This window comes from Lipotes vexillifer, unplaced genomic scaffold, assembly GCF_000442215.2.
Source record: "Lipotes vexillifer unplaced genomic scaffold, Lipotes_vexillifer_v1.1 scaffold1342, whole genome shotgun sequence".
Taxonomy (NCBI): Eukaryota; Metazoa; Chordata; class Mammalia; order Artiodactyla; family Lipotidae; genus Lipotes; species Lipotes vexillifer.
This window is the reverse complement of record NW_006786109.1, coordinates 382,215-398,694: the sequence shown is the minus strand read 5'-3', so window position 1 is coordinate 398,694 and position 16,480 is coordinate 382,215. Positions and strand designations below refer to the sequence as shown.

The window sequence follows — 16,480 nt, the reverse complement described above, 5'->3', positions numbered from 1 at the left end:
AGGGAAAGACGCCTTACCTATTAATAGTTTGGCAAATGAAGCAGGGAGTAACAAACAGAGCCTTGCTGTAATTAAACACGTAGGCAGGCATATGCCTACTTCTGTGTAAATAAACTGTACTTCACAACCTATTTTTAGAAGCTGATTCCTAGTCATTAAGAACCTAATGGAATACATAAGAGTTAATAAAAGTATATAACTGTAAACAATGGTCTTCCCTATCGGTGATTATTTTCCAGAAACTGAAATCTCAGGACCATGTGACACCGCTCTTTATGTCTTCTTTGGCAGTAAGTAGCAAGGATCTGGATGGAGAGGGCCATGGTCACTTCAGAAGGGCCAGGTACAGAGCTCGGGAATACTTCATCTCCCTCTCCTGCTCCATACAGAAGATCAGGTCCCTGAGGCAGATTCTTGTGATTCTTGGACGAAGCAACTGTTTGGTGGCTGTCAGGCTGGATGTCCCAGAAGCAAAAAGGTTGTCTTTTAAACCCTATACAAAGTAAAGGGAGAAGCAAGTTTAAAATAAGCAATCTTTCATAAAGAGAGAACCTGTCAATTCAGCAAGAGCCTGCTAGCCTCTGGCCCCTGGGGTAGGTGCTGGAGGTAATAGCGTGATGCAGCTTGTCCTCCAGCAGCCCAGGCTCTTGGGGCAGGCCCATGGCCAGCACACCTAGTTCATGGCCTCAGTCACTCTCTCTCACCTGGACCATGGCCACAGCCTTTTAACTGACTTCTCCACTTCAATCCGTTCTTTGCTGCACATCACAGGGCAGACTGTCCTCTTTAAAGGTCTTAGACAAAAGTTTCGGGAGTGATGGCTGTGGTCATAATTCTGATTGTGGCGATGATTTCACAGGTGTGTATATATGTAAGAACCTGTCAGATTACACACTTTAAATGTGTGTGGTCTTTTGTTTGTCAATTATAAAAGTAAAAGTGAAAGCCTCACATGGTTCAGATCCCACCACTCCATGGTTCAAAAACCTTCAATGGTTCCTCTCTGTCCAGAGTAGCTACTTGAGTACTTATTATACTTTGAGAGCTATGTTAAGCATCTTCCACACATGATCTTTCTTTCATACAACACTGCAGCACGTTACATGGGTGCTGTCCTCATTTATCAAGTGAGGAAACTGAGCTTAGACAGGTTAAAGCAACCTGTTTAAGGTCACACAGCAACACTGAGCTGGGACTCAACTTTTAATTTGATCCAAAGTGAATGCTCGCCGCGTAGCACAGGGAGATCAGCTCGGTGCTTTGTGTCCACATAGAGGGGTGGGATAGAGAGGGTGGGAGGGAGACACAAGAGGGAGGAGATATGGGGATGTATGTATATGTATAGCTGATTCACTTTGTTATCCAGCAGAAACTAACACACCATTGTAAAGCAATTATACTCCAATAAAGATGTTAAAAAAAATAATAAAGTGAATGCTCTTAGCCTGTTCTATATTATACATCATATCAGGTACAAACTCATTACCTGGCTTCCCTTCAGCCTTACTTCCCATTGCAGAGATCAGCAAAAGGCCATTCCAGGCCAACCTACTCAACCTTTAAGACCCATTTCAAATAGGTCTACTTACCCTCCCCTTCCCCGTAAGAATTCTTACTGTGGTAATTATCTTACATCGTATTATAGTAATTTGTATACGCTACCACCACCAGCACATACCCACTAGATTGTAAGCTTTCTGAGAACAGGGACTACCATTTCTATACCTTATATGGCTTAGCAAAGTATACAGAACAACACAGATTATCAGCAATAATTTCTCAATTGAATACACCAGTTTAAAACAACAACTAATACGAGTTCTAAATGTCATTCAAAATTGAATGAAACCCAATACTTCTATACTAAGATATTAAGTTTCCTAAGTATCAATATGTCTATACACCACTATTTAAAAAAAAGATTTGGAAGAAGAAATAAAAATACAGAATACTCAGATACAGAATAATCTGGCAAAAATGAATCCTTTATTCTTCTATTCTTTTTTTTTTTTTTAACCATATTTTGTTTCAAAAACATCTCAATTGACTTGGCAACCCTCCTTTCCTTACCCAAAAGACTTACACAAGGAAAGATATCTACCTAACACAGGAAGCGAATCTTCTGGTTCTATTACTATCTTTTCATAACCTTCAAATTTTAATTACTCCCTCTACATTTCTGGTTTTTTCTTTTTTTCTTTTTTTGCTTTGTTTTAGTTTGATGGAGGGTAAGGAAATCCCCTTTAAGGTATCCAAAACCCTATGGTCAAAACAAGTGAACTTAATTCCATACATGTTCACAGAATGACTGGGAGTTCTTACATTCAACTTTACCTCACAGTTGAATAAAATTTCCTTCAAAGATACTACTCACTTTTGAAGGGATATGATATCACAATCCCACTTCTATACTCATTAAGTCAGACTTATTCAAAAGCATCCATGAAGCAAATTTTGGAAAGTCCACGTTTAAAAAAAAAAGACAAAAAGCCTAACTTAGAGGTGGTGTAACACAGATATAATCTTAACTCTTGTAAATTATCACCATCAAAATATTCTCATAAGATTTTTACAGAATGGGCCCACCAACTCAGCTTTGGAACACTGGATAAAAGGACAAATTAGGAAGAAAGTTAATGTCCCAGGCACTGAGCAGCAATTTTGCTGTATATAGGAGTTATCTATTTAAAACTACAGTATATTTAACTAGAAGCATTTTTCTTAGCCAAAAATTAGATATATTATGCTAAAGCTGAATCTACATATGTTTATAGATCTTTCCTACCAAGTTTGCCAAAAATCACTCGTTTAGTGTTTTACATGAATATTTAAATTAAATGGCTAGTTGGACATACTATATCTTGGCAATTTAATTTCTACGTAAATATCCAGAAATATGTCATGTCTTTTGATAAAAAGACATGTATGAGAATGTTTAGCACTACTATTCATAATGGCCCTAAGCTAGAAACGATCCAGACGCCCATTAAGAGCAGAATAAACTGTGGACTATTCATACAAATGGAATACTACACAGCAGTAACAAACTGAGTAACATGGACAAATGTCACAAAATGTTAAATGAAAGGATCCAGATGCAAAGGAATACATATGGTTTGATTCCATTTCTATAAAGTTTAAAACAGGCAAAGCTATAGAAGTCAGAATGATGATTCCCCTTAAGGGAGAAGAGTGGTAACCAGAAGGGGATAGTAGAGGCTTTCTGGGATTCTGGTGATGTTCTCTTTCTTGACCTAAGTACTGTCTGCATAGGTGTGTTCTGCTGTGAAAATTCGGTGAGCTTACTCATGATTTGTGTACTTTTCTGCATTGATGTCCTACTTCAATAAAAAAAATTAAACTGCTACCAAAAAAGTCTTGTGTAGGTAGGAAATACAAAGGGAAATGCAGAGGGAAAAGAGGAAAGAAGATAAGGCAAAATGGTTAAATAGAAAAAAATTATGGAGAACGAACCATCTGGGTAAGGAACAAAGGGGTCACAGTTCATGTCTGTCATGTGACAAGCCTGAAGGATCCCAGGGCAAGAGCCACATCACAGCTGCCAGCACAGGGTTGAAAAGGAGGTCACTCCAACAGGATGCAGCAGAAGGCCTGAGGCAATGTTATAAATGAAACAAACCCCAAGGGACACTGAGTAACCCCACAGAAATGTCTTTTATAATTCACAACTTTACGAAGGTGACAGCATTCTCTTCCCCCAAATAGCGACTGGCTTGGAAAGTTAATCTTTGTTGAACTTAGATACAAATATATAGCATTTTTATTCCTATGCTTATGATTTGAAAAAATCCACAATCTGACTTTTCAGCTTCATACTGACCTGACCAGAATAATCAGCTACATCTCAATTATCCACGGTAAAGTGGGTGGAACTCAGAGCCATAAAAATTCGAACCTGCCTTCACCATCAGTTTTTATTTTCTTCCTCACCAAGTCCTTTGCCCAAAGTCACCTAGGGCTGATTTCTGGTTACACTATACTGTCAGTGCCAAAGAACACAAATGTAGTTAGGAGACCATTTGTAAGAAGAAAAAAAAAAACCTGTTGGGACAATGTACTATTTGTTTCTGAAACAGAGGATTTTCCCAATCGACTTTCTACGTGAAGATATTCCTTAATCTGAATTCTTCACTTAGATGAATAGAGGGTAAAATAGAAGATGGAATTCAGTGAAGATGAAAGAAATAATTCACTTACTAAGTGCACAACAGATGTTTTTGGAAGCGTAACCGAACCTAAATGTAAACATTCTTCAACACTGTCAGGTCAATTAAGTTAGCCCTCAATTTGTTCAATTATATCACTAAACAAAGTTTCATATTTTTATAATGAAACTTCTGAGAAACCCTTTTGCTCTAATAAGGAAAACTTGAACACTGTCAGTTACCAATTTCAGAGCACTGACACCATTTTAAGAATGACACTAAGTAATTAAAAATAACCAATTATTCACATTTCCCCCCAACTTAATAGAGCAGGTGCTGTGAGGTAAAACTTTTAAAAGCGTCTCTACTTCTTTTTCCATGTTTCCTTAAATTATGTTACTGCTATACTAACTAGTTCATGCTAGCCCATGTACTGATTCAATTCAAAAGTTATCTGGGTCACTGGGTGCCTACTATGGGCAAAGGAACTGTTCTGGTAGCATAAGATATACAGGGGGACTGAATGGTGGTGAATACACATTGTCTCCTCCATAAGGAAACTCAGACAGATTACCTAACTTCTCTGTGCCTCAGTTTCCTAATCTGCAAAACAGGGACAGTAACTGTAATTATCTCACAGGGTTGGCCTGAGGATTAAATGAGAACAATGCCTGGCATACAGTATACAGTCTATAAATGTCATTTGTCAGTTGGGAGGCATTGAAGGTTTATAAACAGGAAACAGTATAATCCTAGTTCCAGATCTTTTTATCCATCCCCTAGTTTAAATCTAATTAAAAGTTCCTGTCCATGCCCTAGTCTCATAAGTCCTGGCTAATTTAAATAATTTGTCCTGCCACACTAACCTTGTCCCTCCTAGAGAAATTTTTAAATTTTAGTTGAGCTTTGAATGCTTAAAGCTAAAAAGTAAACTAATGGGCATTACAGACATATGGCAAATGGATGAGGGATGTATCCTGGGACAGGAAGGTTTTCACAAGCTCCTCAGATCCAACAGTGGAGGACCAACCACACTCATCAGTACTGTCTGCAGGAGCTAATGTCAATTCCTTCCATTCTAGTCCCTGAATCATAAGACCAAGAAAACACAAACGTGTCCCTGAATCTTAACAGTCGACCAGGAACAAGAGTTGGGCACTTTAACCTCTAAAAGGCAGACTCTCTACTTGATTTATTCTAACCCCATGTCACCATGGCAGCTCTTAAGGGATGACTCAAGTCTCAAACTTTGAGGAAAAAGAAGAACTAGACATAGGGCACAGGGGGTGGAAAGAAAATCTGGCTCCAGAACAAAAATCAAACATCTTCTAAGTCTTGGAAGCAAAGATAAATAAAAGTGTCCTGGATGCCTGGCCTTAGTGTAATAATGTAATAAGATCACTGAAAATCTATGTTTGAAAGACCTGAGCTTCTAGGCCTCAAGGGCAGCACAGAGCAGAAAATACTGAGTTGTGAGACTGCCTGCCCTCTGCTGGTCAACAAGCAGAATTTATGAAGTAACACATCCCTCACCTCTATCACCTTCATTTCATTCCTTTGAGTTATTTCAGAATACAGACAACCTTGCATATTAACTTCCACCCTAGAATTTTGTCACCTCTAAGTATCCGTTTTTCAACAGTCTTTATAGAAGTAATATGTCTAAATAGACTGATGTGATGTGTAATCGTGGGCTTTGAGTTCTAATTCTACTTGTGTGATTATGAGAGTTGTGAAGACAATACTGGTTGTCCTATGCTAATGACCACTAGCGTCTTTAACTCCAAAAGAACACTTTCTTAAATTCTAGGCCTCATTGCTCAATTTCCTAATAAAGTATGTATCCTAAATTCAACATGTTTCAAATCGTTACTCCTGCCTTTCTCCTCTTCTCTTTCTCATTTAAAGGAATGGTAATATCATTCACCTCCAATGCCTAAGCCAGAAAACTGGGTGTCATCCTCAACCCTTTCTTCTTCTAATCCCATCTATCACTTCTTATCAGTTCTAACCTCTTTAATAGTTTCCAAATCATCTAAGTCCTTCTACATTTTCACTTCCATTATCTTCTGCCTAAGATGACTTCATCAACCTTCTAAGAAACTATTTCCAGTATTAATATTCTTCACGCTGCTGTATGATCTTTCTAAAATAAGTAATCTGATAATACTGTTTTCCTATTTAAAATGCTCCAATGGCTAAAAACCTCCTCTAGAACCAAGTCCAAGTATTTAAGCATGACAAATACAGTCAACCATGAGCATACCAAAGCTTCTCCCCACATTCTCATCTCTCATTCCTTTCTTCCTATCTCAAACTATTGATCATGCCACAGAATGTTTTTTCCTCTTTGTTCCAGACAGTTAATTCTCTCCTCCTGGAACTCCTTCTCCAATCTCTCTGTCCTATCCTTGTATCACATCACTTGACTAAGTTCTTTAAGACTCAACTCAGGTAACCTGTTTCCCCAATGCTACAAACACAGACTCACCCCAGGTCTAGATTAGGTGCAACTCCTGTGTATTTTAGCTGTACTCTCTACTTTACCGTCACATGTATTCAGTGCAATGCAACAACCTCTTTAACTTTCTCACTCACTGGAAAGGAAGGATTTTGTACCTGTGAATATTTTATATATATGGCACTTAGCTGGTATCCAATCAACGTTTGTAGTACAATTATGCATCAAGTGTCACCCAATATCATCAGTTATATGAATGACCAAATAGTGAAAATGAGCCATATTATGGGCTTTGGACATTTTAAATCAAGATCCTGCTGTCATTCTTAGCTTTAAGCCAAATAAATTTGGGAGAAAAGCTGAAAGGTAAAATCCTTTGATGACTTGTTCCTCAGCATTGCTCATCCCCACCAAGCTGCCACCAGATGGGATTTGCTCAAAAGGCTATTTTCTGCCACTTTCTCCAAACAGTGGGTAAGTGCTTCAACCCACCAAGTAATACAACACACAAGAACAGCAAATAACCAAATAAATGTCAATTCTGAAAAGCAGTAACTTACTGCAAGTTGAAAAGCCTGTGTCAGTAGGACTTTCCTCTTTATACTCTCGTAATTTTCTTTACCTTTAATTAAGACACAAAGTCCTTCGAAAACTCAAGTAACCTATGTCCAGAACTAAGTTTTATCTATTATTTTATGCTAACTTCTTTAAAGGACTGCCAGTTAAAGATTTTTCTTTCAGAGCCAACTTTAATTTTATCCTTGAAGGATTGTAAATGTTAAAAAAAGCTACGTCAGTAAGGATGGCTGTGCCTCACAACTAAAGGTAGATTTACCAGTATATTTAAATGTATTAATAGTAGCTTTAGGTTTATTTAATTAGAACTCTGGTAATTCTGGAGTTGATGAATTGCATATGGACTGATGGAAAATGATACTAGAAAGAAATATGAATTTACAGGAAAAATGAAAGAGCACTAGAAATGGTAAACATTAAAAAGCTGTTTTTATTTTCATAAGTTCTTTAAGAGATATATGACCAAGTGATAACAATGTACTATGGAGGTTAAAACATATGCGTAAGTAAAACAGGTGACAACAACAGCACAAAGGATGGGAGGAATTTGTATAATGGAATTATATAGTTAAAAGGTTTTTACATGATATGTGAAGTGGCATTAATTCAAGATTGAGTATAATTAGTTAAGGATACATATTGTACCTTTAAACAGATCTGTAAAGCAACCATGAAAAAAAAAAAAAAAGAGGTATAGTTAAAAAGCCAAAAGAGGATATAGAATGGTATACTAAAACACTACTTGGTTAACTCAAAAGATGACAAGAAAGGAGAAACAAAAAAACAGAGGGGCAAACAGAAAAGAGCAAGATGGTAGACTCAAATCTAATCATAGTAATAACTGCATTAAATGTAAATGGACTAAACAGTCCAAATAAATTTTCAAACTGGATACAAATCCAAAGCTCAATTACATGCTACTCATAAGAAACCAGCTTTAAATAAAGACACAGACAGGCTGGAAGTAAAACAATGGAGAAACGATAAATCATGCTAATATTAAGCATAAGAAGTGCTGGTGTAGCTATAATAATGTCAAAGTAAACTTTAAGACAAGGAATATTAGAAATGAGAACAATTTCACAATGACAAAAGGGAGCAATTCATCAAAAAAACATAATGTGTTTGCACTTAGTAAGACCATCAAATAAAAGAAGCAAAAATTGACAGGTAAACATAGACAAATGCACAATTATAGTTAAAAGAAAAGAAAACAACTTATGGAATATTATTCAATCATAAATAGGAATGAAGTACTGATACATGCTACAATATGGATGGATCTTGAAAACATTATGCTAAGTCAAAGAAATTAGATACAAAAGGCTAATACTGTATAATTCCTTTTATATGAATGCCTAGAACAGGTAAATCCATAGAGACAGAAGGTTGAACAGCTATGTGAATATACAGTTGTCCCTAGGTATATTGGTTCCAGGACCTCCCATGGATACCAGAACCTGTGGATGCTTAAGTCCCTTATATACAGTGGCATAGCATTTGCATATAACCTCCACACATCCTCCTGCATACTTTAAATCCTCACTAGATTACTTATAATACCTAATACAATATAAATGCTAGGTAAATAGTTGCCAGCACTTAGCAAATTCAAGTTTTGCTTTTTGGAACTCTCTGGAATTTTTTTCCCCAAATATTTTCAATCCATGGTTGGTTGAATCCATGGATGTGGAATCCAGCAGATATGGAGGGCCAACTGTACTGAATTGCACACTTTAAAATGATGAGGTGTGGTATGTGAATTTTATCTCAACAAAAATCCAAATAATGGCACAGTCTGGTAAGTGAAACAAACAAGTTCAAATAAATATTTCAAAAACAACTTATATTTATTCTTTTCAATACTCTCCACAATTCTTAGGAAAAAATGCATAAATAGGAATTCAACAACATACTCTAAATAGGTACTGTTGCAATGCTTAAGGCAGATACATTGTTTTCCACGTAAACCTGGATTTTCACTGCTAACATTAGTTGAAAATCTGAACATTTTATTTCGCAATATTTCAGAGACAAATTTACTGTCATTTAAACTACCGAAAAATTTTATTGCTGATTTCTCCTCTCTTCTTTATTCTTGTGTATTTATGTCATTTTCACCCCTTTACTAACATTTAAGGGGGATTTGGGAAGGAGGGAAGATAAACCCATAATGTGCAATTCAACTTATTTCACAGGGGGTGCCTGAAGATAGCTGACAAGGTGTCAGACTTTAAATCTCTGGAAAATTTTAAAGATCCATCTAAAATTCAGATTTATGTTTAAGTCATTTACAAAAAAGAGGCATATTTGTTTATGGAAGCGTGAGCAAAATAAAATGTGAAAAATATATCTCAAAACATAAAAAAGCTGCTTCTTTATCTAAAGTAATAATGCTCTAAATTCTAATGAATCTATATGATATTTATAGAAGGTGTTAGATGACAACAAATCTGTAATCTGAAATCTGAAATCTCTAATTCTGTTTGTCCCCTAGTAGATTTTAAGCTGCTGTGTTTCCTCAAATCATTTCAGGCTTAATATTTCAATTATAATCTACTCAGATCCTCAAATAACGAAAACTAGTAAATACAGTAAACAAAATGACATCTATGTAAGATCGATCATTCAAATACCCATAAGAATTCAACTCAGTTCTCTATTTCAAAATACACACATTTCTAAGTTATGAAAAAAAAGTCCATAAATAATTTTAATGCTTAAATAAAAATTAAAAAACCCAAGTATCTCCCTCATAAGGTATTTTAGAGGTTTTTCACACTTCGACACCATGTTTCCATACAGAAATAGAACCTCAACCTTTGAAGAGGACACATAGAAATGGTAGAGATACAATAAAGGAAAAATAGTAGCGACTAGAATATTTTGAAATGACTGATCACATCTGTTGCTAAAAGGGAATGGGAAAATAGGCATTCACACAGTGGTGGAAACTGGCACAAAGTTTTTGGAAAGTATTATGAAAATATCTATTAAAATTTAAGATGTGCATACCCTTTGACCCAGAAGTTCCATTTCTAGAAATCAATTTGGCAAAATAAATGGGTGCATGAAGATGGAGGATGTTAACTGTTTATAATAAACCAATGAAAATATTCTAAATGTCTATCAGTGGATCATAGAATTACGGCACAGAAGTATGTACCAGTATGGAAAAATGTCCAAGATGCAGTGCTTCACAAATTATAAAACAGTACTTTTAGGATGATCCCATTATAGTAATTAAGAGCACAGACAAACGTCAAATTCTCTGGACGTGTATCTGGGCTTCTCCACTTACTAACTGTGGAACTCTGGAAAAGTAATCTTCCCTATACCTCAACTTTTTCATTTAGGGAAAATAATAGTATGATTTTACAAAGGAGTTACAAGGACTAACCAAGATAATACATTCTAAGTGCTTGCTAAAAGTAAACTATTATTACATATGCAATTGTAAATATATATATATTTGATTATATTAGGTAGAACTATATAAAATTGCCAATACTTGATAGTTTTTCACCTATGAAAACGGCAAGTTCATATGGTTTAACCTAATACATGGCATGGATATTTTTGGAAAGGATAACCCAAGAAACTTAAGAGCTGTTTGTAATACTCTTTTATACTACTTTGACATTTTCAACATGATCAGTTAACAAACACTCTTCTCTCCCAAATAAAAAGCTATCTACTCTATTCCCCTTGCTTTAAGCAGTACTATCTTAAAAGTATAACAGACATTTTTCTTGCCCCCCAGATCAATAATCATTTGTTGAATGCATAATCTACCTTCTGATAGTACTCTTCTAGAAACTGAGTCTTCTGCATTTCAGAAAAATTCAGACTTCATAAGAAACTTGCAAGCATTGGAAAGGATCTTACCATACCTAGGTAAATTCATACTAGTTTTAACAATGGAAGAAAGTTATCACTGAAATCTATTTTAAATATTATATTCCAAAGAGCTTTGATTTTAATAATTCTATATAACTATCCTTATATAAAGGTGGGTGGGAAGAGAGAAGAAAAGTCAAGAAATAAGAACAAAATAATATTTTATGACAGGTACAAAGAAATGTGTGGGGGAGTCTGTGTTTGAGACCACCACACGTCTAGTGCTTTGGAAGCCCTAGCCTGCTCCATGTTGAAGATTCTTGGAAAAGTAATAATGCGGGAAATAATTAAGTCCAGAAATTCCCTAATCATCTTCCTCTGAAGAAGACAAAGCAATGGAATCCATCTTAACTGTGCCTCCTGATATTTCCTCTTATCTGATACAGACACACACAAACCAGCAAAGTTCCACCTGTTTTTGGACAGAACACTCTCTGGTACCATCACTGCCTTTCCAGGACATCCCACCTTCCCCAGACTTCATTTTTGTCTATGAACAGGAAGCTAATTCTGAGTGCTTGTTTTAAAAAACAGGTACATCATTACCTGGCACTTAACTCGCTAACTTCCACTTCCTTGAAGGGGTGCACCACCAAAGAACAGAAATAATGAGAGGGACAGAGAATACTGTTGTTAGGATTAGCATGGAGGGAAAAAAATGGCTACCCATCACACAGACTTCTTCAGCATCTCAGAGATAGTTCTCGGACTCCAGTAAGCAATTCTTTTCCTGAATGCTCAAAGACATCCTAAGACACTGAGGATATAGTATTAAATCATGAGGACAGGCAAATGTTTGTGCTACTATGACTCTGATAAATTTTTTCTCAGATATATTCAAATTAGTAGAATGCTCAGGTGATTTCTGGCTGTCTATGAAGTAACTACAATTATTTTTCTTTTTCTTAAGAATAAAATTGTAACAGCTCAAGAAAAAAATATTTTTCAAAACACAATGCATTTTATTACTTTTTACACTGCTTCATAGTAACTTGTGATTTTTCTTCTAACAATTTCAGTTTAGTTTCTAAAAAAAAAGCTTTATTTCCCACCTGATTTTCAAAGTTGTATACTAGGTGCCAAAAAATTCACATAAATGAATTTTCAAACCCTAAGGTATCTTTAACCTAAAACAGGTTAGGCCCTAATGGTGTACTTTGCCCTTCAGAGGACTAGGCACCTAGCAGAGTAGAGACATTCTGTTTTAGGACACCTACACACAGGCTAAAATAACAAAGAAAACATATGGAAAGATTCTTAAAGCTCTATTGTCTCCTTTATAGCAACATCATTTATTTCTTTATCCTGATTTTTTTATTGCAGTTTGTCCACAGTCTTCTGAAAACTGCCTTCCCTCTCCCTACCTTGTCCCCCCAAAATCAAAGTACTTTAATATTTTAAACATCAAACTGGAGCTAAAGGGAAAGGTAAGTTGCTACAATAGATATATCACAAGACCCTCAAGTTCTATATAGAGAAGTTCTAATAATATCTATAGCAAACTGCTGTGGAATACTATTTGAGGTACAGGATTTTTTCAAAAGTTCATCTTTAAATATATGTAAAAATTAATGGAACTTTCTCAGAAATCACTCTTCTGTAAGCTGTAGCATGAAATATTCTTGCCAATGGAACTCAACACATTATTCTAAAATGGTCCTTTCTCACCTTCTTAAGCCTACTCATAAAATAGTGCAATGTGATAATTTCTATTATTAATGTTATAGTGAGACCACTAAACATAAATGGTTAAGAATATAGATTTAGGGTTCTGCAGTAGAATCATTTTATAGGTTCTATCCAAATAATATTTGCTTGGCTAATAATATTTAAAGAATGCTTGGTTTAAAAATATTTACAAGTATGCCTAACTGAAATGTCTTGTTTTCAAGGTATACAAATTTAAAAAGTACAATAAAGAAGAAATGAATTTTAGGAATGTACCTTTAATTGTAGGGAGATATAGCAAAATTGTTATCAGTATCTAACATTTATCTCTGAATTAGAATTCAGCTGTGGAAAAAAATGTTTGTCTGAAAGCAATTCTGATTCAATCAAATTTTCTATTTATTGCTAAGAAACATTTCAAAAAAGCCCCTTCTCCTCATTATCTTCCGCTAAAATTCTTACAGTTTTACAGGGTAGTACTTTAACCTGCTTCTAGATAGAAAGGACATACACTTATCTATATAGTAATAATTTCTTTGTTTTGGTTAGCAAATGAACACTATTTTAAGCAACACATACCAGGCATATCAATACTATAAGCATCATGTAGTTGATCTGGCACTGTTACCACTTAATTTTAAAAGAAATATCAGCATTTTCAAGCCAATATGTTATAAGGTTAAAATAAAACCTATCTTTATTTTCAATAAAATAAAGAAATATTGTTATGATGGTTGGCTCATTAAGTTAGGTGAACTATTTGAAAGTATTGCTAATAGAGAAAAGATAGAGCCTTTCTAATCCAAGGACCTAAAATCAATTCAGGAAGTAAAGTTATTAATGACTTAACATTCCAAAGAACCCCAAACACATCACCTCAGCATATACATACATGACATACACATGCAAACACTCTAAATCTTTAAGTCGGTTCTAGATTACTGCATAGGTATCTGTACAGCCTATGTTAATTTAAGAACTAATTTCATATGCATATATTCTTATATATAACTTCAACACACAGCAGTAAATTAAGGACAAATTAAATACTCCAAACTAGTAAATTTTAAGTTGCCCCCCCAGAGCCAACAGGCTTATGAAACAAATAATTTGGTTCTAAATGATAATTGGTACTTGTTGCTTTTTGCCAGGTTAACACGAGGAGACAGGAGCTGATTCTATTCAACTCTACCAAGACTTATGAGAATATCAATGTAAATCTACACAGAGGATAGTTTAATGTATAAATTGTACAATTAGAAATATTTTTTAAAGGATAAGAGCCAGTTTTGCTTTGTTTTACATAATAGAAAAATATACTAAAGGAAGAAGGTCTAAAACGAATTTTTTCCAAATTTATTATTGTTGATTTATTATCAACAAAAATTATAATCTATGAATGCTGAACGTTCTAAGTTTAATTCTCTCAATTTTACATTTTTTAAAATCACCGTTTTATGCAATCTTCCAAACTGAAACCTCTTCCCTTCAGTACTAAAAACCTGCATTTGAACTAAGGACTTTACTCTTCAAAGAGCAAGACTCTACCTCACTCCCCTCTGGGATTATATGCTTATTCTAGTAAATTCAAATCAAACAGGTAAGATTTCAGGTTCCCATCTATACAGAAAGAGGCAGACAAAAAGTAGACCTTCAGTCTTCAAGGTATAGAATATTAAAAATCTAAATGGTTTCATACATCAATTTTGTGTTATTTGTGAGACAACAAAAAAACTGAATCATTAAAGGGTTTTTAACAATTCTGAGTCATGCAATTTAAGTGACTGGAGGGGCAAATCAATCAGCAGTATATGTAAACACTGAAAGAGCATACAGCAGGGTTCTCTCTAGTTCCCCATTTTTCAAAGAAAATTACCTTTGAAGTTAAAACATCATGAATAAAAATCAACAAAAAAAATAGTTTTTGGCTAATTTCAAAATAAGGATTGTACTAAAATGTCACCAATTCATTAAAGAAATGGATATTTTCAATTCAGGTTGGCATTACTTAAAAGTACTCGCTGTTATAATTCAGTAAAAGTCTGACAATGATCGAAGTTTAAAGTCCAGGAATAAAGGGGAAAACATACAGGCCTAAGTTCTCAAAACTGAAGAAGGACCAAGCAAACACACACTTCAGTATATTTATAGCCAAGTTAGAACACATCTGTTTTGAAATTTAAAAATTAAATAAGCTTATATTTTAATGCTAATAGATAAATCATATAAACTGATATTTTTTTAATCACTGTTTTGAACATCAACAGTACATTTCATTTTCCCCCCTGTAACCTATGGACTTTCTCAGATTCAAATATACAATCAATGAAAAATACTTTAAAATCTCTGATTATTAGAAACCAGGGAACATTTAATGTTCCTGAGATTTGTGACGAACTCAAATGAGACATAAAAATGAAGCTTTGAAGAGATTAATGATTAACAGTTCAAATTCACTATGGATCATTAATACTACTTATAAAATTCTATTAAAAGCTAAAATAATGGTACTATTACTATGATGACAAAGACGATAATTTATTAGGCCTGTACTTGAGGCCAGGAACTAATTAAGCACTTTCCATAATCCAATCCTTAAAACATTGTAAGGCGGGTATTACACCCATATTCCAGATGGGGATAATTGAGGTAAGAGGTTTAAAGAACTTGTCAAAGGTTACAAAACTTAATGGTCAAGAACCAAACCCAGATTTGATTGAGTCCAAACTATTAGGTACTTACCCACGTGCTATGATGCTTCCCCACGAAGCAAACATTTAACAGAATTTGTTGTATAAGCTACCATTATCAAAAAGTAGGGCAGGAACTTAGACATCCCTGTAGCTCTTTCTCAAAGGAATTATAATATTATAAAGAACTTTATGTGGATGAAAAAAAATTACAAGTAACTGTTCTTGCGAAAAAGAAAAAACTATGCTAACTAGGCCATATTTATAGGAATACGCTTAATGATGAAATAGCATGCCCCACTTTTAATAAAATATTTACACATTTACATACAAATAGACCAAAAATAAAGGGCAGTGGGTTGTCCTGTGCTAGAGAAGTAGGAACATAAAAAACTCTACTGGACTAGTGTTACCATATTTTAAAATATACTAAGATTTGGAACCTTGAGGTCACAAAAAGACAAATACTAAATGATTCCATTTACATGAGCTATCTAAGTAGTCAAATTCATAGAATCAAAGTAGAATGGTGGTTACCAGGGACTGGGAAAAGGGAAGATGGGGAGTTGTTTGATGGGTACAGAGTTTCAATTTTGCAAGATGAAAAAGTTCTGGAGATGTGGTGCATAACAATGTGAATATGCTCAACACTACTGAACTGTACACTTAAGAATGGTTAAGATGGTTAAAAAGAAAGATTTGGTACTAATACATAAATAGCCATAAACAGATATACATCACTAGACTGGTCCTGCTGCACTTATATGGTAGTTGCTAGTCACACGTGACTATTAAAATTTACATTAATTAAAAAAAATTAAAACTATTTCCTCAATCACACTAGCCACAGCTCAACTGCTCAACAGCCATATGTAGTTGCTGAGGACAGCACAGACAGCACATTCTCATCACAGAAAGTTCTATTAGCTAGCACTGGGTCAGAGTATACAGAAACAGTCTCAAATACATATGGGAATTTGTATTTGACACAAAATTGTTTGTGATAAAGGTGGCATTTC

General features: G+C 34.7%; 1 protein-coding gene across 2 annotated transcripts in view; it reads right to left on the bottom strand.

Moving 5' to 3' along the window:
• Positions 1-61: 61 nt before the first annotated feature.
• The window catches only part of TAF4B (TATA-box binding protein associated factor 4b), a 110,546-nt gene continuing 94,127 nt past the window's right edge, over positions 62-16,480 (bottom strand). The window contains exons 15-16 of one of the 2 annotated variants that reach the window (XM_007458395.1): positions 2,405-2,411; positions 326-493 (exon numbers count right to left, since the gene is read on the bottom strand). In XM_007458395.1, the coding sequence (XP_007458457.1) occupies positions 326-493; positions 2,405-2,411 (175 nt within the window). Of the gene's footprint in view, positions 494-2,404; positions 2,412-16,480 lie in introns of both variants that reach the window. The other variant, XM_007458394.1, reaches the window with a different exon arrangement.